The 27,009-nt window shown below is 32.9% G+C and overlaps 4 protein-coding genes across 24 annotated transcripts in view; 2 read left to right on the forward strand and 2 right to left on the reverse strand.

The window, feature by feature from the left end:
- Nucleotides 1-742: 742 nt before the first annotated feature.
- Nucleotides 743-4,176, forward strand: LOC100748635 (inhibitor of nuclear factor kappa-B kinase subunit epsilon). Of its 2 annotated transcripts, none has more exons than XM_003486586.4 (4): nucleotides 743-1,938; nucleotides 2,038-3,211; nucleotides 3,305-3,506; nucleotides 3,611-4,176. In XM_003486586.4, the coding sequence occupies exons 1-4, from the start codon at nucleotides 1,515-1,517 to the stop codon at nucleotides 4,046-4,048; spliced, it is 2,238 nt and encodes a 745-aa protein (XP_003486634.1). In that variant the 5' UTR covers nucleotides 743-1,514; the 3' UTR covers nucleotides 4,049-4,176. The 2 variants fall into 2 exon arrangements, with proteins under 2 accessions (XP_003486634.1, XP_033174734.1); XM_033318843.1 differs by having other exon boundaries at nucleotides 1,803-1,938; nucleotides 2,013-3,211.
- Nucleotides 4,177-4,399: 223 nt separating this feature from the next.
- Nucleotides 4,400-7,506, reverse strand: LOC100748517 (protein VAC14 homolog). Its single transcript, XM_003486585.4, has 7 exons — nucleotides 6,884-7,506; nucleotides 6,427-6,808; nucleotides 5,786-6,359; nucleotides 5,131-5,702; nucleotides 4,933-5,051; nucleotides 4,773-4,852; nucleotides 4,400-4,711 (listed from the first exon to the last, which is right to left on the reverse strand). The coding sequence occupies exons 1-7, from the start codon at nucleotides 6,985-6,987 to the stop codon at nucleotides 4,407-4,409; spliced, it is 2,136 nt and encodes a 711-aa protein (XP_003486633.1). The 5' UTR covers nucleotides 6,988-7,506; the 3' UTR covers nucleotides 4,400-4,406.
- Nucleotides 7,507-7,938: 432 nt separating this feature from the next.
- On the forward strand, nucleotides 7,939-9,418 carry LOC100748757 (mediator of RNA polymerase II transcription subunit 27). Its single transcript, XM_003486587.4, has 4 exons — nucleotides 7,939-8,426; nucleotides 8,496-8,765; nucleotides 8,873-9,173; nucleotides 9,260-9,418. Exons 1-4 carry the CDS (start codon nucleotides 8,254-8,256, stop codon nucleotides 9,392-9,394), a joined length of 879 nt encoding a protein of 292 aa, XP_003486635.1. The 5' UTR covers nucleotides 7,939-8,253; the 3' UTR covers nucleotides 9,395-9,418.
- A 107-nt stretch (nucleotides 9,419-9,525) lies between these two features.
- Nucleotides 9,526-27,009, reverse strand: part of LOC100740733 (glucose transporter type 1) — a 34,582-nt gene continuing 17,098 nt past the window's right edge. For 6 of the 20 annotated variants that reach the window (XM_033318847.1, XM_033318845.1, XM_012381126.3 and 3 more), the window contains 10 exons: nucleotides 26,457-26,552; nucleotides 25,939-26,099; nucleotides 25,394-25,753; nucleotides 24,972-25,203; nucleotides 24,598-24,810; nucleotides 22,843-23,067; nucleotides 22,318-22,457; nucleotides 20,323-20,352; nucleotides 16,683-16,780; nucleotides 9,526-14,008 (listed from right to left, as the gene is read on the reverse strand). In XM_033318847.1, coding sequence (XP_033174738.1) covers nucleotides 13,905-14,008; nucleotides 16,683-16,780; nucleotides 20,323-20,352; nucleotides 22,318-22,457; nucleotides 22,843-23,067; nucleotides 24,598-24,810; nucleotides 24,972-25,203; nucleotides 25,394-25,753; nucleotides 25,939-26,099; nucleotides 26,457-26,552 — 1,659 coding nt within the window. In that variant the 3' untranslated portion in view covers nucleotides 9,526-13,904. Of the gene's footprint in view, nucleotides 14,009-15,000; nucleotides 16,326-16,682; nucleotides 16,781-16,982; nucleotides 17,004-17,829; nucleotides 18,018-20,322; nucleotides 20,353-20,458; nucleotides 22,458-22,842; nucleotides 23,068-24,597; nucleotides 24,811-24,971; nucleotides 25,204-25,393; nucleotides 25,754-25,938; nucleotides 26,100-26,456; nucleotides 26,553-27,009 lie in introns of those variants that run through there. The other 14 variants (XM_012381116.3, XM_024365033.2, XM_012381118.3 and 11 more) reach the window with 12 other exon arrangements.

Genomic DNA, 27,009 nt, shown 5'->3' on the forward strand with positions numbered 1-27,009 from the left:
AAGAATTTTCTGTACATTTCAGAAAATATATAATTTGGTGTTTGATCTAACAAAATTATAAGATATCTACGATAAAGAACGAAGTATAATAATTTTTTGTACTAATTTGAATAATTATAAAATTATTGAAATATACTTAATAAAGAACTGTAATAACTTTGTCACAAGTAATATTATATTTCGTAGGACATTCTTCTTGTTTAATTACTGATAATTAAATTATATAGCTGAGAAGTATACGCGAACGAGTTCATCTAAACTCTGTTTCTTGCGATTCATATTTCTTAATCCAATATTCTTAATTCAACGTTAATAATGTTGCAATGATTTAATGTTTACATCATGCATTGCATATCTTCTTCTCAATAACTCTACGTTATCGTAAAAGTTATCAAGTTATTATGGATTTTCATTCAACTTATTTAATCATACAAAATCAGAGAGAAAATTTCAGAGGGTGTATCTCTATACAGAGTGTATATCGCAACTGATAAAAGTATAGGGTCTAAACGATTCGTCTGAAAGATAGTTTAACTTTAATTTCATACAATCTATCGTATAAAAGACAAAGAAACGCAGAACCAATTTATGTTTCCCTTGTCTTTCGTATGAAAAGTTTTGTTAACTTGTGGTTAAAATATCTTTTAAGTTAATCGCTTCTGTATACAAGCACCACAGTATGTTTTTATAGAGGATAAAGAACGCATCGATTGATGTAGAAAAAATATATAATTTAATAAAGAAATAGAAGTAACCTTGAAATCTTTAAAAACGCCTTTACTTTGATGACAATCACATACGTAGCAGAGATGAAAAGAGGTTTTCTGGAAAGAATACTGATCTGATTGGTTGTTTTTGACAGACCGTAGAGTTAAACACGCATATTGGCCGAAAGTGCCACCACATGCAAATAAAACAATATAGCAACGCATGAGTCGCATGACAGCAGACGATAGACAGCAATAGCTCCTTTACCCATGTAACGTTTTATGAGTCTTCTTTCCATCTTTGTATACATACATTATTTATGTCACGCGATATAATACACGAAACCATTTAATTTGTTGTGTTATTAATTTTTATGCACTTTTACTGTTATATGAATTTGATTGATAACATAATATAAATGTCGCTAAACATTATATACTTTTAATAAGAATTATTATTTATTACTATCTGTCACTGCATGAAAGGCCGAGGATCTGGAAGTACTGTTACGCTCCTGCACACACTGAATAACAAGTTGTACAATTGTACCGATATATATGTACTTTATTCGAAAGTTGTTGGTCACTGACAAGAGTGCGTTATTAATCATTCGCATAAATTTTCATGTAACGTGTTATGAAACGATTAAGAATAATCCTGAAAAGTAGAAAGTTTACAGATGTATAATATATATAAATACGTACGGGAGAATTGTAGTTTTAAAATTTGTCAATCATAAAGTAGGTTAAACTGCTTGTCAAATTTTCAAACTCACAAATTTTGTATAAGCTCCGAAAAGTTTAAAAATGTCTTTTTTACGTGGATCGACAAATTTTGTATGGTGTACAACTAGCGTTCTTGGGAAAGGTGCAACTGGTGCAGTTTTTCAAGGTGTGAATAAAAACAACGGGGAACCCGTCGCGGTTAAAACGTTCAATCAGCTCAGTCATATGCGGCCACATGATGTACAGATGCGAGAATTTGAAGTCCTTAAAAAAGTAAATCATGAAAATATCGTTCAACTGTTAGCAATTGAAGAAGAGCAAGATGGACGTGGTACGGTAATTGTTATGGAGCTTTGTACCGGAGGCAGTCTCTTCAACATCTTAGACGATCCAGAAAATACTTATGGGCTAGCAGAGAGCGAATTTTTATTAGTCTTGGAACATTTAACTGCTGGAATGAAACATTTACGCGATAATAATTTAGTACATAGAGATTTAAAACCAGGTAGGAAATTATATAATATAAAAATATAAACATATAAGTTTGAAAAATATGATATATCTATCTGTTTAATAAAGTCATAAATTATTACTATTCTTATAGGTAATATAATGAAATTCATTGCTGATGATGGTAGTACGATTTATAAACTTACTGATTTTGGTGCTGCCAGAGAATTGCAAGAAGATCAGCAATTTGTATCTTTGTATGGTACGGAGGAATATTTACATCCAGATATATATGAACGTGCAGTCTTACGTAAACCTGTTGGCAAAACCTTTGGGGCAACTGTAGATTTGTGGTCTATAGGTGTGACATTGTATCATGTAGCTACAGGAAATTTACCATTTAGACCGTTTGGTGGTCGTAGGAATAAAGAAACAATGTTTTATATTATTACAAAAAAAGCATCTGGTGTTATATCTGGTGTACAAACTTCTGAAAGTGGACCTATCGAATGGAGTAGAGAATTACCACAAAATTGTCAGCTGAGTATTGGTTTAAAAAAAATTGTAACGCCGTTATTAGCTGGTTTACTAGAAGTTGATCCCCAAAAAATGTGGAGTTTCGAACGATTCTTTTCAGAAGTAACTGATACTCTTTGCAGAAAACGTATACACATATTTAACATGCATAAAGGGAGTCTCATAAAAGTCTTCCTGCATCTTGAAGAAAAGTTGACAGCGCTTCAAGTACATATACAGGATCAAACTGACATTGCACCTCATGCTCAGATAATTCTTTTTGGAGATACATTTTTAACAAATATTGTCGAAGAATGTACTCCTGGAAAAGGTTATCCTAATACATCTGAGAGCAAACCATTAATGTTATTTTCTAAAGAAAACAATAATGTTGATTTGCCTGTGGATTCAGAATTACCTAAATTCCCAGTATTTGCAAATTTAGTGTCTGTTGAAAATGATGCTAGTCAAGCAAAAGTAGCTTGTTCCGTAGGCTATGTTTGCAAAAGAAGAATCGACAAACTAGTATTGTGTAGTAAACTGTCACAGGATGCGATCGAAGCTTTCAGTGGACTTGTCTCAACAGAACTCACAAGATTATTAGAAAAATGTCAACATTCCAAAGATTTTACAAAAGCTATAGAAGATACAGTTATAGCAATAGAAAGAAGTGAAAATCTTGCTTGGCAAATTTTTAGAAAGCTTGGAAGTCAAAACACTTTAGAAATGAAGAATTGGAAAAAAGAATTGGATTTGAAAAGTAAAGAGCTTTTGACTGAATTAGCACCTGCGGTAGTGCAGCTTCATCAGAGGTGATTAATATTTGTTAGCATTCTCTCTTGGTTCGTCTAATAAGAATGATTTATACCATTTGAATAAAATTGGTTTTATTATTTCAAATATAGGTACATGAAGGAAGGTAGTCTGCGCGGTGAATGGGACAATATTATTCGTGGATTGTGGTGTCCATGGGCCAACAAAGCGAGCCAAAAGGCATCAACTTTAGTTGACCGTTTACGAGATGGTTGGCAACATTTATTAAGAGACAGAGCTACTCGTGGCCTTACATACAATGATGAACAGTTTCATGTTCTGGAACGAATAAAGGTATTTTTTCAATATAGATATCTTCATATCATGTAGGCAAGAAAGCAGAGCATTATAAAAAGAAAACCAATATTTATTTTTAATCTCTCTCCACTTATTTTCAGGTTACATCAACGGGACAAAGAATAAAGAATCTTCTTGAAACATTTTGTGTACCATCTATGATAAGCCGATCTGAATGTGTTGCTGATTGGTATAAAATGGCACAAACGGTTTTCCTACAAATTCAAATCTTAGACAAAGATGTAGATAATTATGAACATATATTAGAAACGTATTCTTATCGCTTGTCCCATGAAAGCAAGGAACGTTATGAGAATTTCTTACATTTAATAGATACATTTCCGGAGAAATTAAGAACTATTGAAAAAACTAATTTACCCGCTCAAGAAAGTACAAAAAAATGGAAGAACATGTGTGTCATGCAGGAACGAATTGCAATGATTCTATATAAAAATGATTTACTTATAGATCAACTTGACCGTATATCAAAGCTTGATAGTCTAGATGATACAGATGATTCAGAGTATACATCACTCTAGCAAAATGTTTCATAAATTTTATTATTTTTTTAATGAGGAAAAGACTGTAAATACCAATACATTTATTCTATTTATCGTTTTGATGTACTTATATGTACAAAGCCAATAAATAGTAATTGTAAAGTTAACTGTATATATTAAATATTATGAAAAAACAATTTATTTTGATAATATATCATAATTTTGTAATAAAAAGAAAATATCATAAAAATGTGTAAATTTCTTTTGACAAGTAATTCATACAATAACAAAGTTTAAAAGTATGTATCCATCTGTGTATATATACATACACACAAGTTTACTATCACATAAATTATTATTTATAATTACTTAAAATTTAATATTATAAAAATGTTATTTATATGTCTGCATGATTTGTATTTCTTTCTGTTAAATTTGTTAATCGCAGTTTACGTTTTTGTTCTTTATGTTGTTCTTGAGTAGTGTGAAAATGTTTCAATAATTCAGGGAAATTAAATGTATCTTTAAATGATTTTGGCCTCGATACTGTTTTTGGTATAGATTTTGTTGTTGGTGGAATTGCTGCTAAACGTCTTTGTAAAGTTGCATATGCTTCACTTTGAGGAAGAATCATAAGCAGACCATAAAGTGCATATACTAAAGCATCATTTTCTTCCCTTTCTAGAAGTTGTAATCTCAAATCTAAAATGCATTATTTTTCTGTAAATATAATTTAAATACCACAATAATTCAATATACTTACAAGTAAATATTGGAGACTCGATCAGTTGTACCAATTTATCTATTTCAGTAAGAAATTCGACAGTTACTTCTATATTTTCACTAATTTATTTTTAATTAAGAAATATTAGATTAGAAAAAATTAATTTTAAAGTTTGATATAATACGATAATAAAGGATACAATGATCGAATAATATTACATGCATGTTCATAATGTTGCGATAAAAGGCATAGTGCTACAGTTGCAACAGGATTGTGACACCAGGATACATATAAACATTTGAACAATTCGCAACTTTCCTATAAGAACACATATAGTTTAAAACATATAAATATATAAAACATTTAAATATGTAAATAATATTTAAAGTATACTCACTACAGAATCTAAATCTTTAAGTTTATTGCGCAAATCAAATAATTCTGAACTTGTTAATAGTATAACGTTTAAAGTTTGTATCATTGTACATGCAAAATTTAAATTTGGTTCCTCCAACAATATTTTTGCTAATGTTTTATAAATATCTTCAGCACTTAATAATACACATAATTCTCTAATAATAAAAGCTCCTCTTTCTTCTAATAAATGTCTGTCTGTTGAAAATATTCTTAATAAATTTACAATAAATTTTGTAAAATATTTGTTTTGCATTTCTGCATTTGAATCTGGAATTGCTGCTTCAGGTGATTTTGAGCTAATTATTTCAGCCATTACAACTAATGTTTGTTGCACCACTTCATCTGAATTATCACTTAAAGACTTCATTAAAATTGGGAACAAATTTTCTATATGATTAAACATTTTATGTGGAATGTTTATGAACAAATGATGAATCCATTTTAAAACAGCAACTTTTGTTTGGACTGATATATACATTAAGTGTTTTGTTAACACTTCAACAACACTAGATAAATCTAAACTTTCAGCTAGGGAATAAGTTTGACTAGAATCTGAAAAAATCAGTTTTTTTATTATGATCATTCTTTAAGTATTTTAGAACTTTTTAGAAGATTTTAAGAAAATATAATTTTACCTTTTTGAGTTTGAGCACCAGTTTCACTAGCATTATATACAACTTCTTTATTTTCCATAGTTATTAATTTCATCAAGTTCATATTCACTTGTGTTGCAGTTTCTTTAATACTTTTTCTAGTATCTCCATCATATGCTAAACATGGTAATACTGCTATAAGAATACCAGACATATAAGGAAGCATAAGAGGACCTGATAATTGTACAAATTCCTTAATCCATGTAATTGCTGTTAATTGTAATAATTCATCTGTACTTTGGGCATGTGTAATTAAGATATTTATCATTCCTGGAAAATCTACTCTTCCAGGATTAGCCTTTATACTTCTTAAAAATTCACCCAGAACTGTGTCTGTAACTTTCTTAATTTCTGGCATTGGATCCTCTAATATTCTAAATAAACCATCAAGAATTTCAGGCAAAAATATGATAAAATCCATGTTGGGGACAGCATCTAAGACAGACACCCAAGCTATTACAAACTGCCTACCAAATGGATTTTTAGTATAAATGCGTTCTCGTAATAAAGGCATAAATCCAACTAGATCAAATAGACCACTCTCAGTTACAATATCCTGAAATAGTGTTTAAGATAAATAATTTTATATTATATATGCTGTGTATTCCACAATTTTAAATTACCTTCATTAGTCTATCAAGTAACTCAGTAGCATTTTTTACACTTTGTTCTGAGTCACAAGCTAATTTACTAAGTGCTGCAAAAATATCTGTAAATTGTGGCAATACAGCACCTCTTGCTACTTTCACTACATTGTATAAGCTTTCACAAGCATAATATCTTACACGTAAATCAGAATCACAGAAACAAGCTAGGATAGGGTGAATTAAATCTTCTATATATTGACCAGTATCTTTTCCCAATCCTACTGCTATTGCTGCAAGACCTATTAAACCACCTTTTCGTGTATGCGGATTTTGTGATGTAGCAAGATCTTGGCCTAATACTTTTAATAATCGTTTTATTTGAACGGTATTATTGTGTGCAGCAAATTCTTTTACCATTCTGGAATAAAATATTATTAATAAATGTCAAGAATAAATAATATTATAAACAAGTAAACAAGAAATATAACCTTACTTTTCTATTTCTAAAGCAGCTGCTTTTCGTTTTTCATAAAGTTTATCATTAAGAGAACGTACACAAGCAGCACTAAGTGGCGCATAATCTCTTTCGGACATCATCTCTTAACGTCACGTTTTAAATTACAAAACTATACATTAAAATTATTCAGTAAAGTGACAGCTGAGTCCGTATTATTCCGATGTCAAATTTTCACTTAATATCATCTCTATCAGCGCATGTATGCGTATACAATACGTGTAAATGTATATATATCATATACAAAGTGGACCAGATAAATAGGATCACCTAACATCTGCTTTATTTATCGCTATATAAAAAATCTTTTTAAGGCAAAGTTACACCATTTCAAGGGTACACATAATGGTGAAATAGATTTTTCTCATGATTGTTTTTTTTGCAAAATTTCAAGGTTATAAGTATTTTTTAAAACATAACACTATATTTATTTTTCAATATTCTTATAAAGCGCGAATAAGCCATAAATTTAAGAACCTTAATACCGATCCCATCATTTAATCTTAAAATATTTACGTTGCATCTGAAGATAATTGAAATTTTCTAAAGATTAATATGGCCACGGTCATATATACAGGTCTGGAAACTTCTGTTGTGGGGATAAGACTCTTAATGACCGGACAGTTTTAGTCAATTTGTCCACAGTAAGGCGCTTTAATCGAAAAGTTAGAATTCGTTGTGTAATACCATCGTATAAAGATAACTCGAGTCGTCTCTGCCTCTTTTTCTTTTTTTTTAGTGTAGTCGCGTACACGATTCATGACGGACCGAGTAGTAGTGGGGATGAAAGGAAAAAGTGGCGCCACTACAATGGTAATTGTAGTGAGACTTTTGTCTTACATATATGATTATTATGATTATATTATTATTATTTTGTATTTAACTAATGTTTAATAAATGTTATATAATATACATAAATATTTTTCTGTACCAAATGAAATATTGTATATGTACGTACTTCAAATAAGTGGTGAAAAATTACGAAAAGTAGTTTAGTTTAGTCATTCAGCAAGCTCAGTGGTTTAGTCTCCTTTAGCGTTTTTCCTATGTCCTTTGGTCCTCCCGTTATTTCACATTCTTCTATTACTTCCATGACTATGATCGTGACGAATAGTTGAGTGTTAGATCTATGAGGTATCTTGTTCATGGCGTAATGTTTTGAGAGGTTAATTATTTTACGAATCTACTATTGTCGTTATTGGAAGGTGGTTTAATAATAGGAGAAGGTTTTATGCTCTTTACATATTTTTTTCAATTTTATATGTACACTGAAAGAAGAAATGTGAAAGACTGCTCTATTAGAAATACTAGCATATGATGTATATGAACAGATATTAATAACGATAAAAATGGAACAGCTACAGACTGCACTGACAGCAATTAAGGTATTACGCTCAAGTGTTGGCCAGGTCTTTGACTCTTTAGGAAATGGACTACGTGCTGATCATGGGGAAGAAAATAAAGAAAATAAATATTTGCTTGAATTGCAAGAACTTTTAACAACAGTCAATGTCAACCTAAGGTATTAAATTTCTAACAATACACTTATCATAAAACCATATTGTACTAAACATTCTTTTTTTGTATTTAGAGATGTTGAACAAGCTGTAAGCAGTTTAAATCCACCACCAGGACCATTTAATTTAGCAAGTACTACATATCTTAGTCAAGAAACAACGCAAGAAAGACAAGCATTGTATAGTACATTAGTAAATAGTTACAAGTGGACGGATAAAGTTCATGAATATAGCAATGTTGCTCAAGCAATACTTAGCCAAAATTCTCTGAAAAGGTCTTATAATACTACTAGCAGAGCAAAAAGAGGTCGAATCCAAACGAGTAATCATAATGTTCCTCAACAGTAAGTTAAATTGTCTCAATGACATAGTTATAAGTAGCATAGTTTAAATTATAACTTATGAGTTAATATTAATAAGATTATTGATATATATTTTATTTCCTTTATAGACAAGTTGATTCATTAATAGCCACATTTGATAGACTTTTTAATGATATGACAGTATCTGTATCTCGACCATTTGCATCAAATGTAGTATTACATGTTACCCTAGGACATGTTTTAAAAGGAGTCATAGCGTTTAAAGGTTTAATGATTGAATGGGTAGTAGTTAAAGGTTATGGAGAAACTATGGATTTATGGACAGAGTCCAGACACAAGGTTTTTAGAAAAGTAACGGAAAATGCTCACGCTGCTATGTTACATTTTTATTCCCCTACATTACCTGAATTAGCTGTCCGATCATTTATGGTAAGGAAGTAATAAGGATAATAGGATTTGAATAATGTAACAGATATAAAATTTAACTTATTCAATTCGTATTATTATTTTTACAGACTTGGTTCCATAGTTTAAATAATCTGTTTAGTGATCCATGTAAACGTTGTGGTTTACATTTACACAGTGCTTTACCTCCAACATGGAGAGATTTTCGAACATTGGAATCCTATCATCAAGAATGTAAACCATAAGTATTCAGAACAAAATTCCAAATTTCAAATTCCAAATGTTTTTTTTTATAAAATATATTTAATTACATCGAAAAAAAATGTTTGCTTTTTTTATATACATCTCTCTAACTAAATAATTAAAAACACTGACATTACTTAGTAAATATTTTTATTTGTAGATTTTAAAAGATGTTGTATATGATCTTCCCACTTAAATTTATCTGTTCAGCTTAAATACATTAATCATAAGTATGTAATTAAAATATTATAGACAATTGCTACGTATATATACAATTGCAAATAAAACCATGTTTGCAATATTATATGTTTGTATCTTTTTTAGTAATACAAACTCAAAATAACATTGCATGAATTGAAAATAATTAAAATGTTTTTCCAGAAAATATGAAATGTTTTCTCCTCAAAAAAGAGATATCTATATAATGCTTCATAAATATAAAATTACTTGTAGTATTTTAACAAATTTGAAGATAAGAAATTGTTTACAGGCCATTGAAGAGAAATTTATCTTTTTTAAACAAAATATTAACTTCTTTCCCAAATATCTGTGACCGAATATATATTCTAATTAAAATGAAACAAACTAAAAGGATATAACCTTTTTTATGAAATAAATATTCAGAAAGAAGAATCACGTCAATAAGTAGAATTTCTACCAGAGAAACTTTTCTGTGTTAAGATTTACGTATAATATACAAATGAGCAGGCATAATCTTTTTCTTGTCAGGAATATAATAGTTTTGCAATCGATGGTTTTTTCTTTTATCTGTACCCTACATATGTATATCATTCTTAATATTATTACATGCTATTTAGTTTTACATAACTCTAATTAATATTATGTAAATATAATTAAGTTATAAGTACTTTTCACATAACTGTACACATTCACATTTGGAATATTGGCGCTCTCCATGGAGCACAAGTCGTTAAAGTGGCAGTGAACTTATTTTACAAATCGTTATTCTGATCACTTTGTTGGACTGTTCCAATTTTTTTTATCTTTCTTTAAGGCTCTATAAACGTTGCAATACACGGTGAATTTAGTATCATATCATTGACTCAAAACTATATATGCAATCATAACTGATTTTGTTATCAAAGTCATGTCGAGTACGGATAGGTCCTCGCATAAAGGTTGCCGTTCGTATATATGTATATATATATGTATATATATATATATATATATTTATATGCATATTCATAATATTACAGTTTTAGAAACCAGTTATTTATTATATCGTTACGTGTGGATGAATTATAGTGAAATTAATTTTCTGATACGAGGAAGTGTATTTTTTTGTTCTTTTTTTGAAAGCACTTTGAACACCTACAAATTACTTTAGACTTTAGACCTTCGAAAACAAGAGAAATGTCTCGTGTTTTGCAAAATTCATATGTATATATATGGCATAACTGCATCTCATTGTTATATTTATCTAATGACATTAATTATAATTTTCATTGTGGCGAAAGTAGAAAAATCGTTTATAGATTATCTTCTGTTTCTTTTTAGATGTAGATAATTTTGTGTTTGCTTCGAAATGTTCAATGAATATATATCACAGCATGCCTTTTCTCAACAGGATAACAAAAAAAATCATGAAAGATAAAAATTTTATAAACGTAGTTAATCCACATCTAATAATCTCAGATAATTTCTCTTACTAATTTACATATAGTTTAACAAATTTTAAGATGTGAAAAGTAAATCCTTTGTTTGTCTTAAAATAATTTTTCTAACACAATACAGAGTTTTTTCTGAATTCGACTCATCGATCTCATCATTCAGATGCATAGTTAGTTTGAGTTGAAGTAATTGCAACTACAGTTATGTATAATTATCGTCTTTAAGCTTGTAATGATTTTAAAAAATGGATATGCTACCAGCACTCGGTCCACGATTATCGTACATCCATAACACGAGTGGGAAACGTACAGTTCATTTTTGTTCAACATACATGTATGATATTAACGAAGTTTGCGATCGTTATCATTAGCCCGTTACAATGTGCTACTATAAACTAGTAGCTATGTATATATGTTTGTATATCTCTAGCCTAAGTATCCATAATCAATAATGGAATTCTGATAATACTCTAATGCAAGGAAATCTACTTTAGCATATTTTCAGTTCAATAGCTTTATTGCCTTTCTCACTGATTCTGTATGATTTGGACAGCTTATAATTAAAAGTTTTCCCTTTATTTTGTTTTTTTTTTCATTAAATTATAGCATACGATTTACTGCACACGATGTTATTTATTTATTTATTCATTTTTCATTCTATTCTAGGTACTGTATCGCGATTATAACGCGATATTTAAATAGCAAACCGATTTGAGAGATTGTTTAATTTATTTATAAGCTAGCGCGAAAGAGAATTTACCGATGGTGTCAGTGTATTCTTTGGTGCTTATTACTCTATCTCTGAACCTAATTTGTGTGTAAAAACTAAAAGTAATCCGATCTGTTTACACTTTCCAATCGATGTTACGTATAATCATGAAAATAAATAAAAAGCTGTAACAGTTTAAAATAACGCTTTAATTTCTCTGTAAAAATCATATCATTTTATGTTATTGTATAAGATATATCTAATGTCCAATATAATCTTTGAGTGAATGAAATTTTAAGTGTTGTTTGTTCTCCAACAAAAAGATGGCGCTTGAAACAGTATACAGTGCATCCGGTCAATGTTCATCTCAGTTCGATTAAAGCGATCGGTTGAAACGTTTGTGTGTATCGGCATCGAATAGATATATCGCTCGAACGATGTAATTAATTTTCGTGTAACGCTATTTTGAATAGGGAATTAAATATACTATATCGAATAGTATAGGATTATCATACATCTTCTTATGCAACGACATGGTAAGTACCATAGAAGTATACAGTATATACATCTATATACATATAGGGGAAGTTTTTCCCAAAGAATTTGCATGACATCAAATGAAGTGCATTTTGGTGTAAAATATTAACGACAAAAGGTAGTAAGAAAAGGCATGCCTCTAAATGTACGAGGTTTTATAGAATATTTTCTGGTCCAAACGAAAGGGTTTGACATTCCATAATAATTTGACATTTGTTAGTCAAAGCTTAATTCGTAATTCATTTTTCGCTTCATATTAATACTAATCTTAACTCGTAAAAAGGTTTGTGTCGGTGTTATCTGTTTAGTTTTAAAACTGACTATCGAAATAAAACTGCGCATGCGCATAATTCAAAACTTACTATCGCAATAACCAACACCCGTTCGTTTGTACCACTATGTCCTCGTACTTTTATAAGATAAAATGATTGATCGACTTATAAATGTTGTTTTTATGAGGCACCGTATAACGACATACAACATTATCTTAGTTAATGTCTTTAAACACTGCGACTGTTAAAGTGATAGACTGAGTCCGTGTTTTGGTTTAATGCTGACTGAATAATAATTTGGTCGATTCCAGATCCGAAATTTGTTCCTAACTTCAGCCGTAAAATTTATCGAATTTAATTTATCAACAAACACGTAACGCATAACCATATTACAGTGCAATGACTTATAAAGACGACAGTGATACAAAATGACATATAATTCCAATAAAACCTATGAAATTAACGATATAAAAGTGAAGTATATATATAGATATACACCTTCTTTTCCTCTGGGGTTTCGTTAAACGATTCGTCGCATCTAGCAATTATATGTTCTATATTCTTCGATGTCGCACGAAGTTCAAATGCTTTTTAGTGATCACGATTCAACTTACGCGTTTTCTATTTTCTTTTCTTTTCATTTTCTATCTTTCAAACGTATGTCTAGGCACAATCACTTTCGCAACATTTTGTTAGGTTCTTTTTCGAGGATCTTCATTACCTCGTCCTTCGTCTATTTTTTCCCTACGTTTCACGTGGGAAAGATTCTTACGTCTCATATCGAACGCTGCGGTTGATTCGCCTACCAAAATCGTATCGAAAAATCCCCAAATCATCGTCGAGTCTTTTCGATGTCTCGACCACCTATTTGCACTTACTATTGTTCTATGTTGTTCGGTAAATTGCAATTGGCAAATTCCGCGAAATCAAGAACGTTTCGATCTTGTATCTAGATATATTCATTCTTAGAGGTTACCTCACGTGCGAGCATACTCGAGACCGAACTAAATCGGTCGTTTGAGCTCCTCGCTTAAACGTTTGCGATCGACTTCATTTTATTCAATATTCGAATACAATCAACAGGTGATCCACATTTTCAACCTCTTCGTCCATTGAATCAGGCATGATTGCACGATACGTTATTCTCGAAATTCTCCGCGACACTCCAATTGACAGTGGTCGCGTTCACTGCTCGACGTAAACTGTTCCGCAAGAAAGCCGCGCAGGCCTTGCTCCTCTCCGTGATGATTTCGTATAGTTGATTCTCCAATGTGAGACTGTTGGTGGTGAGCAGTAGCGGCAGTGGGATTGACGCGTTCATGATCACTAGATTACCAATATTAAGAGGAGCTGTTTCCCATTGTCAGACACCGCTGTTCGGAAAGCGTGGCGGGGGAAGCGGGGGCGGTGGTCTCTCCGGTTGAGCGGGTGCGCCGGAAGATCGCTCTGATCCAGCTGCAAACACAACTGTTCACCAACATTAATCAGATGCACATTTTTTCCATGCGCGTTTGCAATACTTGTTACTCTACTCTTGGCATTCATCTACCAAACCGTTTCAATTTAGATAGACGACAAATAGCAAGCCTCTACGATTCTTTGTAGAAAGAAACTGTTAAAGGATATCGAGCTGTTTCTTAGCAATGTACCTTCGGGCCGTTTGCATATTCAGGCATTAAATCGTTTGTTAAATGCTTCTGATTTATATTACGATGAAGCAATCTTGTTACCGAGATTCAAATTTTATTACTATGTTCTTTTTTTATGATTGCAAATACTTGCTATCCTTTTTAGTATTTGTATAATATATACTTAGATTAAAGCGACCTTCATATATTTATGTACATATTATATGTTTGAATATTTTTTTATAATGATTAGTAGAAAATTATTTTGTCTATAAGAAGTAACGTCCTGCGTATTTAAAACATGGCAAACATGTTTCTGTATTTTATTTAAGAATATACTCAGATTTTTCAGAAAAGTAAAACTTTTTTATACTTGAATTATGTATTATCATTTTTATAGATTTAAAAAAATTGTTTGTCGTCAGCATCCTGAAATTTATGGCATAAAGATAATTCTTCGCTAGAAAAATATTAAAAAATAATTTTATTTTCAATGATTAATATTTTTCACTCAATTATTTCTTAATCCTCAAGTACGTTAAAAAATACCTGAAAAACACAATATTATAGTTACAAATATTTATGCGATATGCTCATGAATATTAATTTGTATGTTACGAATATTCCATTCAAACGTTATCTGTATCCACCAGAGCGATGACGTTTGGAAGACTTAATAATTGTATTAAGTTACTTGTTTTAGTTAAATTTTTGTCTACATGATCAATAGGCAAACTGCGACTTCTACGATATAATTATCTTTTAGCATCTTATCATGTAAATAAGCTCAAGGATGAGAAAATTTCGAAATAAAAATACGGAAGATTAATATTTACCATTCAGAGTTTTCTTTTTTCTTTTTTTTTTTGTTTTTAATCTAAATGAAGTAAATTACATTCATGCGGACATGCCCATTACGCCACACATGCTCCAACTGCGGTAGTATTGAAAAAGTCGGTCTTACAGTTTCATATAAAAAATAATGATAATGTGATATATATAATTTGTTTTAAAATCTTGTAAGTTTAACATTCATATGACTCCTCATTCTTTTTATGCCTTTACATTTACAAATCGATAAATCGATCTGTGGAGACCATATGTGTTAATGTAAGAATCCTTAATGGCCTACCTCCATTTAAACTACTACAAAGGCCAGTGTCAATAGCGCATGTATACTCTTAGAATGGAAATGAAGCCAATATATCTACTAATGTTATTTATAAGAATCATAGGAATACTTAGAATTGACTAGAATCAGATATAATAATAGGACAACAGATTATCATACTGCACACAGATGACAGAAGAGAGACATATATACATACATATATATATATATGTATATAAATCATAGAGCTCATAATGCTGAGAGTTTTATCGAACTATGATAAAAAAAAAGGATTACGATAAAGTAAGTACGTGTCTACTTCTATTCACAATATTCCTTAATATTTACAACACCTATCATTTATATTCACATATGTGGTGAGGTCAGGAATATAAGCTCTATATGCAAATGAAAGTATATTCAACTATATTCAACTTTTAATCGAGTGTAATGGTGTGAGTGTTTGGCTGAAGCAGTGTGAGTAATGAAAAGCTAAAATAGAACTATGACCGATGAAATGCAAGTACTTAGTTACGTAAAGTGAAAATGAACTTGAGACAATTAAAATTTCGAGATAGTAACGATCTTTTTTTTCCTCCCTAAGAAGAAAAGAACATCGTGTAATAATAAATTGCATTTCAAATAATTTACGAGACACAGTTGCTCTGATTTATGAGATCGTAAATTTCTAGTGAAAATTCCTTACCATAGAATAATAAAAGGTGAATAATTAGAAACGAACAGTTGAGGAATGAGCATTTACAAAAGATACCGATGTCGTTAAATTTTCGACGTCTAACGTCTTAAATATGTATAATACATCTGTGATCGGTGGTTGATTGTGATTAAAATAGCTTGTTGTCTCATTTACAACGGAATTATACTCGATTGTACTCCTCTAAATTGCTATTGTCAACACGAAAATATAGGTAGTGTGATATTGTTCTCTGCTAGGACCACTTGTATGTCTTGTAGTAGCGAAGCAGCAATGTAATTTTGATTTCATATAATCAGCACTTTGATTCCTCTGCACTTTTGAATCATACTGAAAGCAGAAAAATAATAGTCGCAAATAAATTTAAAACGAATGTATCACAATGAAACTACAAATAAACAAAATTTACCAACATACATAGATGGCATTATGACATGCACAATGACAGGTAGATGGAATAAGCGACAAGTAACAAACAATTCTTCGAAAGAACATAAAATAACTTGGATTGGACATAGTTTTATCTTATAATAAATTTTATAATGAAACACGTAATATCATATTTTTATTCGTATCTGTCGATTATCGAAAAGAAAATTGAAAGAATTGTTTGTCGTATAAAGACGGAAATGACTATATTGGTGACAGATGATTGTGGACGATCTTGGTCAGGTTTTTAAGCCTTACATGAATCAGGGTGTGGCTTCTCCTCGGCCACCATCAGGGCTGCACTCTCTGCTGGCGGTATGTGTCCCTCTAATGCATTCACACAGTTTAGCATGCTCCTGCAAAACATCACGCGACTTGTCCAAGTTTCCGCTTCTTCATACATGTCTATTGAATCTTTCCTTCTCTTATTACATTCCAGATCTTCGTCAAGGGCATCGATTCAACATGCACCGACGTCGTAGAATTACGAGAAAACAGTACATCGCGTCTTATCAACAACTCGTCAACGTAAGTTACATATCCGTTTTTTTTTTTTTAGTTTATTTTATCCTAATTGACCTGGATTTGAATTTGAAAATTTCAAGGTTTATGACGTAATTCTGCTTATTATTTACTATTACGATAATTCATTATGTATTTCATTTTTGTTCTGTGGCACGCTATACAATAATACACTTGCAAAGCTACCATTAGTCGAACTTTAATTTTGCCTATTGTCGTTCGTTTATCTAGTTCCGATGTGCGCGTACGTTCGTGTTTTCTTTCTCGTCTCAAGAAATGATAATTCATTTCACAGTTTCTAGCCTTGTAGGATTACAGTGGTTCACTGGCCTGTGTAGTAGACTTCAAACACATGTACTTATCGTCTGCATAATTATCCAACTTCGACACTATTATTTACTCTCGAATCGAATGGAACGGGTGTCCGCGGGATCGTTTGCTAATCATCGAGAAACGAAAGACAAAAAAAACGCACGCTGCATGAGACATTTCGATCTCTTCAGCGTGACGAATATTCTTAATTGACTTCCCCTGCAAGGTAAACGAAAATTAGGTCAAAAAGTTTGACCAACGATAAAAAAAATTCCACGTCGAGGTCGTATGTACGAGTGGAAGAGAACTGAAACCGGTAATTAAATAAACAAACAGATTTATTTTACAACATAGAATATATGTGTATATATATATATATATATATGTATATGTATATGTATACGATTTTATCGGTGATGCCGAAATATTCGTTCATTAATATAATATATGCTAGTAACGAGTGTTTCAAAAAGTTTTCTTTTTAGTCTTAAATGTGTGTGTAAGTCAGTGATACAATGATATCTTATAGCAGTTTGTGTGCTACGAGTATGCTAAATCGTTGCCGATAACAATTATTCCATTAGATTGACCGGTTACGAGAATCTATAGTGACCTTCGATTATTCGATTAAAATCGTTCTCAATTATCAGGTTTTTTTTTTTATATTTTTATGGTTTGTCAGTAGCGTGGGTATGGTTGGCAGTGGTGGCGTCAGATAGGACGGTCTCCTTGCTAGAGTTAGTGGCGAGCTCCTCTTCCCTGCAATATAATAATGTTACATGGCCAACGAGCCTCGAATCGTTTTTATGTTCGATTTTGAGAGAGAAATCCTAGTTTCGCACCGTACGTACAAGGAAGCTATTTATTAAAAAAAAAAAAAAAAAAAAAAGAAAAAAGACATACAAACGCATTACGCATCTTACGTTGGAAGAATGAAAAAAAGGGGGTTCGTTCAAGATTCCCAAATACCCAAGCACCCTCGCAATTTCCAAGTATACTCGTATCGAGTTATCACACGCGGCACGCAACAACAGTCTCATCGACTGTCGTCCGACCAGTTCGATACGAAGTAGCCCGTTCTACTTCGTGAGACTTAAGTCGTGCTATCTATTTTTGTCGTGCGAATAGTTAAAAGAATATAGAATTTTCCGGCAGAGATATTTCAAAGAAGCGAGAAGAAAAAAAAAGAAAGAATCTGTTCTCCATATGTATTTTGAGCTTTGAGGACAAGTGATTCCTAGCGTCGTTAAAACCAGTCTCGCTTCGATCGTTAGAGACTGGTTTTTTCTTAACAAAAATCATCGATATCATTTTATTAACGAGCTAGATATACAGTTTGTTGTTCAAAACTTTCCAATGCATACTAGTCCAAACTGTATATTCGTTACGACTGAAAAACACGGTGAACAATGGTATTGATAAATCGAAATTTCTTCGTGTTATACCTTCTGCCATTTACCATAATTTACCTGAGCAGTATATAAATATAGATAGAAAATATCGATGACATAAATGCGTTTACTGGCACAGTAAAAGTCAAACATACACAATAATAAATTGATAAGTAGCACTCATTCGATCATAAAAGACAAGAAGAAAATGGCTTTTTATACTATTTCTATGTCGTTTATCAACTAGCGTACGGTTGTTATAAACCAACAAATTTAATAAAATTCCACTAAATCATAAGCAACCATAGACCGACTATCGATTAGAGTTCATTCATATGTATATGTATATATATATATAGAAGCTGTTAACGATTCATCGAATGTTTCGGCAAAACCTTGTGTTAGCGTAATTCATAATAGAGAAACAAATGGAATAAAAGTAAAAAAAAAAAAAGAGAAGAAGAAGAAAAAGAATAATTGCGTAGCTTGCGAGTTTATCAAGAGCTGCACTGATCAGATAAGGGAACTTGAACGCAAAATTGCTTTCACGCTTCGCGTTAACATTTCCCTTTTCTTTCCTTTTACTCATTTTCATTGTTACTTAACTTACATTACTTAAAAAAAAATTTTCTTTTTTTTTTTTCGTTTTGCGCGAACGATGATAGAATAATATGCAAAGCTGCTCTTGCTGCGTTTGCCTATCGAAGTAAAATATATCTATATCACTTTGTATACAACTCAGAAATGAATTTGTACGCCAAACAGTAATATAAGCACTAACATGCAATCGCACAGTACAGCGCCATAAACTCGTGCCAACTATCGACATGAAAATTATTCCAAGACTGATCTGTCGTCGAACATTTATCGGGTATTGGTAGACTAAAAAGGAGCATGCTGTAAAATACAAGGCTCCAGGAGGGAATCAAATGGTCGGGGCTGTTATGTTATAGCAAACCTTACCAGCGAATCGTTAGGAATTGCACTTTCTTTTCTCTTTTTCTTTTTATATTCTCGCAAGATCGCTAAAAGCATTCTTCTTTTTTCTTTTTTCTTTTTTTTTTTTGTATTAATCACATAATAGCCCTGAAGAACTATTAGAAACTGTGAAATGTATCTTCGCAAAAGAAAAACGAAAAATTACAATTTGTCGTAAACGAGTTATTCATGCAATCTATGTTCTCTCCTTTATTACGATTAATTAGCCTGACTTAGGTAGCGCATGAGATGGAAACTCACATGAGCTGATAGTAAGTAAAGATGTTTCAACATGCCAGGCTGTTAGACCGAAGTTAATGGTAGTCACTTAAAATAGGCAGGGACAGGATTATTTTTCGCTTGCAGAAGCAATGATCGAACGATAAATTCAGATCGAATTCGACACACATCGAAGTTTCACCTTCGTATAAATAGAAACGTTAGAGCAAATAGTAATATATAGAGAAATATTTATGCGTATAGATTCGAATGGCTTGGCGGAAATGAAAAAGTAAAAAAAAAAAAAGAAGAGGAGAAAATGGATGAACGATCGCTAAAAAATAATCCTTTCTTTTAAAGACGACTAGTGGTGTCTTTGATAATTGTTTGTCATGCATTTAAATAATCTTTAGAAATTCATATGGTATATCGTAATAAAGCCACCACAGTAACAGGGAATGTTTTGCGTGACTCACCCATAAAGTCTGCTGTCCCGCAAGCTGCTCCTGCTCCAAATAACATAGAAAGCACAATTACGATATGTAGAACATAATTCGTCATCGTATAAAACAAAACAGAGTACGGAAGTTTCAGAACTTAAAGAATTTATCAGAACCATTAAATAACGATTTATTGAAATAATACATGTACAATATGCTAAACAAATAAATATAATAATATCCATTTGGCCTTGGGGAATACGTAACAATAAGACTATAAAGCTTCAAGCTGAGCACGTCTTACAAATGAATATCTATAATAATTACGGAAACTTCAAATAAATCACAAGGTTGAAGGTAAAACAAACGATCGTAGCTTCGACAATTAGTTTGGCTCGTTTATTTTAATCGCGTATGCGACAACAAGAAAAATGCGACAAAAAGAAATCATTAGATAGATGGTATTTATAGTCGAACGAAACCATTACTTATTAAACATAGAACACGTGAATCTACGAAAACGATGTTGTACCTTCTGTGTATTACAAGAAAGACTTTGTTCGGTGTAACGTCAATGCCGAAAATTTTATTGGCAAATACTACTATGATACGGTATGAACAATAAATTGTTACTATACAACCATGCGACAATTACCATGAACGTTTTCATGATATTATACACATATTATAATCTGAATTATTTGCTGCTGAATAATTTCCTACGTTACGATACGTAGTTAAAATCTCGTCTTGTATGCGATCGAATTTCGAATCTCTGTTCCCAATAACGAGCTTTTAGATATTTAATCTCGAAACCTATAAACGTTAACGCTGTTCACGATTCTAATCGCAATCTTCGCGAAAATATTATTTAGTTTTACTCTTACTCCGGAGATACAATTAACGAGCGTACTAGTACGTGTACGAGTCAACTGATATACTGATTTAGAAATCTATCTCTCTCGAGAAAATCGAACGAACTTTTATCACAGTTGAATCCGTATTATAGCCTCGATTAGGCAGCGATACACGCATGGACGTGTAGTGTGACATTAGTATCCTACCAAATTGATAGTACGTCCCTGTTTTACTATAGGGTAACGCATTTGTAAAACGTCATGTCTCATCTACACAATGAATATAGAAAGTAGTACTAGAGAAATTGTGTTGTTGTATGTTCGATATAATAATAACATAATAGTAACAATAACGACAACACAATAATAATAATGAAGTCGATAGTACTGCGTAATTGTTGATTAAAAGAAGCTCTTACAGATTATTAAGTGTTCGATATAGCGTATTACTGTGCAATATTATATGCGTGATTCGATTTATTCCAAGATAATTGCTGCACTCGTATTTTCCTTTTTTTTTCCCCTCATCAAACGGATGTTTCGTGATCGTTATACTCTCCATTCGATTAATCGTTTTTAATCGTTATTAATCTTCGCACGATGAACGTATAAATATCATATCGATTGCCGAATCGAGTCGAAGTCGTGCACTTTCTAGCCTTCCGGTTTTTATTCGCAAGAATATATGCGGATTTTCCTTTCATTTTCTACACTTTCCATTTGATTCGAATAACAATTAAGAATTCACGTGTTACGTATACGCTTGATGATTCGTCGTAAATTACAGACGGCCGGACGTGTGGACGGATATGATAACAGTATATCGTGCATCGACAGGATACGATCGTTCTTTTCCGAGAGGAAAGGTAATAATTCTTTTCGCGTTTATCGTTAACGGATCGACACGTGTTATAAAACGTGAATACAAAGTCTTCCGTTAGTTGGATATTTCTTCACGCTCCGTGACAACAAATGAAAAGCGAGGAGCGAACAAAAATGAACAAGCTGTCTTCTGATAGAACCATCGTACGTATAGAACAATACGTATACGTATAATAAGAAAGAGATCGATGGAAATCAGCGAAATAAAAAGGGCTTGAGAACTGAAGATTATCTATCTAATGATTTGCTATACGTATTAGGAATGGTATTAAGTGGCTTATTTATTGCGTACCTGTCGTTACCATGCCTGAATAAAGCTAGAATTTCTTCGAACGTTTTATTCTTGGTCTCAGGTACCTTCTTGTATGTGAAGATCCAGAAGATGGCTAGGAATGCACTGAATGGTAGGAACGTGTAGTTTTCAAGGCTAGTCTGTAACACATTAAAACAAGGGGCTAACGTAAAACTAACAAATGTCAATCGTTTCTTTCTGCTTGACACACTGTCAGTCTTTTGTCTATGTTTCGATTACGAGTACCTTAATCCTCGAACGGCGTTCCTAACAAAGTAACATTTACGTGTTATCATCCTAATAAACTATAACGAAACATTTTATTTCTTACGTAAAATAAATATAGTTATCGCACGGATGTAAAAAATCTTTTAATTTGGTCCTTCCCTTTATTCATATAAAAATAAAATATTTAACGTTTCGACCACTGTTGGATTAAAGTTAAAACACTCGAAAACACGAAATCCCGTACAATTTATTTGTCTCGAATTGAGCGTTTTTTTTTTAATTTAAAGAATATCTTACCTTCATACTTGGAAAACCGATGCCAACCAAAAAATTAGCCATCCAATTGACAAGAACCGCGATAGACATGGCCGCAGGTCTAGGACCTTGCGAGAATAGTTCAGCTGTGATCATCCACGGGATGGAGCCAGGCCCGACAGCAAAGAATACCACGAAACTGAGCGTCGACACGACCGACAGATAAGACATCCAGTCAATCATTTCCTGCACATAACCGAAAAACTCCTATCAGGCAGTAGAATCGTGTTCTTCTTTCCTGAGCAGCCGGAGGAGTCTCTCTCAGAAGAACAAAAATCGTAAGACCTACGAAACTCAACGAATAGAACTGAAATGTAATAAACCTGCATGCAAATAGTGCAGCTCAACCCTGTGTTTAAGGCGATAATGCGATTGCGACAATGCGTATAACGTGCTCTGTTATTATGTACAGTAACATCTTTCTGTTTCAAGCGTTCAAGCGATATGACTGGCCATTTTTATATACCTAAGGAGTAACCAGGACACGTAGCTTATAGACCTCGGAGAACCTAAATGTATGAGAATAAATACGCGCCAGACATACAACGTTTACGCTCGAATAAGTATACATACACGTATATATATATATATAGACATATATCTACCGTTATCGTATTAGGTCGTTGATCGACGTTAAAGTCTGATGAACTCTTGTAGCTTCTGCGTATGACTTACACTGTTTGCTTTACACGAATTGTAATACACATCGGAATAGCGTTGCGAAAGAAGCAAAAGTGCTACACACGTTTAGCGTACAGAGAAATGAAATTTAATCTCATCGTCGTAATTAATTGTGTAGCCGTGTTTGGTATATTGACGTTATTATCGTTGATTTAATTATGCGCAAGAGGGTGACAGGTTTGAGCCGAAATATAGACTAATAATAAAGGGAGTAAATGTCTCCTCCAGGCAGTCACGAAAGAGGCCGTTAGTGAAAAAGGGAAGGGATGGGGTAAGGAGCGGGACAGGATTCGTAAGAAGCACAGTTACTTAAGCCTAAGCAAATAAAATAAAACGCATGCATCCTAGGTATTCGACACATCGATATATTTTTTTAAAGATTTTCGTTGTTTTCTCAAATACGTTTGTATTTGTGTAATTAGAAATTAATAATAATCTTATCATTTTATCAAGAATGGATTCGTTATGTGTCGATGCACAGAATATTAGTAATCTCTATAACGCAAATTAAAAAATAACATGCAGGATTTAGGATAGACCTTACAAATTACATGAATGGTCGGGAGAAATAAAAATGAGTATCTCGAATGCATATTTATATACGTAAAGTGGTGATAATTCTCACTGTCGATGCAGTGCTGCACTCCAGCTGTGAACAAAGTGTTAGATACACCTTTCGCCAAGGTGCATGAAGTGACAAAGCACAAAGAGAGACAGCTATATACAATCCACGTTCTCTGTGGCGTAATTAACGTTCTAAGAGATCTCGATTTTCATCAACTTTCTACGTTCGACGAAATAACTTTTGTCAATGGCAATTTATTTCTCTTTAGCTTTTAGCGAAAGCCGATTAGTACTTCCTATTCGACCCTTGTCGCTCGAATAATTTAATCGCAAAAGATACTATGTATTATCGTTATTGATTTACACGACAATACGCGTGATCTATCAAGGAATAGATACTCTGTGGTGAAAGACGTAACATTTACTTAATTAACATCGATATTACAGTACGTAGCATAATTAAAGCGAAGATGTCCTAAAATTTGAACTTACCTTTATGAGAAAAGAAATTGTGATGAATATTGAAAAGATAAACATGCCACCAAGACCGTATAAGTGCAGTGTACGCCTTCCTGTCCTATCCATAAGCGGGATGGATCCTAACGTCATTAGAACCATAATGGCACCTATGCCAATGGTTGCAAACTTGGCACTCTCCTCTGTCAAACCAGAACTAGTGAACAAATTTGTCGAATAGTAAAACACCTGAAACACACAGAGGGCAATTTCATGCGCTATTACATCCACTTTCGCGAACGAACCGTGTTGTGGAAGAGAAACGCAGCGCAAGTTCGTCGGTTGAATTCGAAACTTCGCTCATGGAGACAGTAGTAAGGTATATGAAATTTATAGACGACGATACTTACAGCGTTAATGCCTGAAAGCTGTTGGGAAAGTTGCATGACCACACCTATAACGAGAGGCGCTCTCAAAGTCGGGCTACATATGAGCTCTGTCATCGATATTCTAGACTCGGCTTGTTGAGCTCGTTCTTCGGCTCTCATTTCCTCGATATCCTCTTCTACTTGGTTACTGGCTCTCAACCTTCTCAAAGCTTTACGGGCTTCTTCCTCCCACTGTTTGGTAATGAGCAAATATCTAGAGCAAAGGATCAAAAGAGAGAAGCTGTAATGGTCGGCGAGGAAAGAAAAGCAGGGAACAGAGATCGTCTTGTACAAACCACTTAAGTAGGTACATATTACAAAACTCTATCGTCTAGTATCTACTAAAAGCCATTGCGACAGTTTTGGGAAGATGTTTCTTTATCTATACGATCGATGGTCTCTACCTTGGAGATTCGGGACAAACTGGAAGCAGCAATAACTGTAGAATGGCAGGGCAGATAGCTAGTCCTAAGAGAACAGGCCAACCCTCGTTTGTTCCAAGGATTTGCTCGATGCCCAGCACCTGGGAGACCAGGAGGCCCACCGTAACAGCGAGCTGGTTCACCGTGCCTAGGCCGCCTCTCAGGTTCAGTGGTGCTATCTCCGATATGTACATGGGAACCAGCGAGGTGTTTAAGCCACAATTGACACCGATGATGAACCGTCCAAAGAATAACATTTCGTACGAGTGAGCAATCTTTGTACAACCCATCAGGCACGCCCCCACGATGCCCAGCACGTTGTTTAGCAGTAAGCCCCCCTTTCTGTCAGCGAATGGAAAGAAAGAAAATATATAGATGAGTGATACGATAAACGATCGGATCATCCGATTACCTGATCGCAAGATACACGTTTGCACGATGCGGATTTTTAATATCGATACGTCTGGCGCGTAGGAAGCCCTAGCGAAATTACACGTAAACGAAATTGCTACGGTAATAGTACAAACCTGCCAAATCTGTTGGCAATTATCCCTCCGCTAAAACCACCTAGCATACCACCAATCGCAAATATGCTTACGGCCACGGAATATAATTTCTTCACGGAATCGTCTGAGATATCCTCCCCATACCTATCCTTGTACACGTCTTTCATAAAATTTTCAATATTCTGAAACGAATAAATCATATTTTATTTTAATTACATTAGGAACGTTAAGTTCTTTTCCTCTGTGTTCGTTAACACGTTTTCTACCATATTGGATTGGAACGAGAAGTCTATAACACATCGTACTTTGTCTCTTGTATTTTTGTACAATGTGCAAGCGCAATGGCAAAATATACTTTTAGCAATGAGCAATAATTGTTTGACATTTGTCTTTTAAACTGTCTATACGTGTGCGTGACGTTGATAGTGAACGTGTTAAGTATTTATGAACGAGGAACGAATATATTTAAATCGACCCTATTTATAACTGGAATATAATATAAATACAGTAAATGGAAACTAGAAAAAGGAAGAACATACCACTTCCGGCGCATTAATAACTCCAGTGTTGTATCCAAACTGCAACATTCCTAAAACTGCTGCCAGTATTGCATACGACAGGAAAAGTGTTAGCCCCTGAAAGCATCGAATAAAGCATTAAATTTCGAAGATTTCTATGGGAATTATTTTTCTTTTCTTTTCGATTGAAAGTTCAATCGAACGGTACAAACTACTTCGAATAAAATAATCGATGAACGCGCATTCTAGCTGAAACGAAAATCATATAACAAGCGAGTAGGGTAGAAATAATAATGAGAGGTGAAATAAAACTGCGCCGAACAACGTCATAATGGTTTATTAAATAATAATTTGTCGCTCTGCTATATAAAATCATACGCTACAACAGATAGTTATCGTGCATAGGTACAAACAGACGCATAAAAGAAAAATCAAACAGAATAATCATAACACAATATGTACATCACGCAAGTAACCAAATATAATCGATATAACGATAATAACGATGCAAATCGATCGGTAGAAATAAACAGCCATCAAAAGCGGTAGCAAGTTTCTTTTTGTACGAAACATA

This window comes from Bombus impatiens, unplaced genomic scaffold (assembly GCF_000188095.3).
Source record: "Bombus impatiens unplaced genomic scaffold, BIMP_2.2 scf_0128, whole genome shotgun sequence".
NCBI lineage: Eukaryota > Metazoa > Arthropoda > Insecta > Hymenoptera > Apidae > Bombus > Bombus impatiens.

Coding starts and splice junctions, on each gene's coding strand:
- LOC100748517 (XM_003486585.4), bottom strand. CDS start 6,987: ATGATGTCCGAAAGAGATTATGCGCCACTTAGTGCTGCTTGTGTACGT. Junction 6,360..6,426: donor TACTTGATAGACTAATGAAG/GTAATTTAAAAT, acceptor ACACTATTTCAG/GATATTGTAACTGAGAGTGG. Junction 5,052..5,130: donor TTAAAGATTTAGATTCTGTA/GTGAGTATACTT, acceptor GTGTTCTTATAG/GAAAGTTGCGAATTGTTCAA.
- LOC100748635 (XM_003486586.4), top strand. CDS start 1,515: ATGTCTTTTTTACGTGGATCGACAAATTTTGTATGGTGTACAACTAGC. Junction 1,939..2,037: donor ACATAGAGATTTAAAACCAG/GTAGGAAATTAT, acceptor CTATTCTTATAG/GTAATATAATGAAATTCATT. Junction 3,507..3,610: donor ATGTTCTGGAACGAATAAAG/GTATTTTTTCAA, acceptor ACTTATTTTCAG/GTTACATCAACGGGACAAAG.
- LOC100748757 (XM_003486587.4), top strand. CDS start 8,254: ATGGAACAGCTACAGACTGCACTGACAGCAATTAAGGTATTACGCTCA. Junction 8,427..8,495: donor ACAGTCAATGTCAACCTAAG/GTATTAAATTTC, acceptor TTTTGTATTTAG/AGATGTTGAACAAGCTGTAA. Junction 9,174..9,259: donor TAGCTGTCCGATCATTTATG/GTAAGGAAGTAA, acceptor TTATTTTTACAG/ACTTGGTTCCATAGTTTAAA.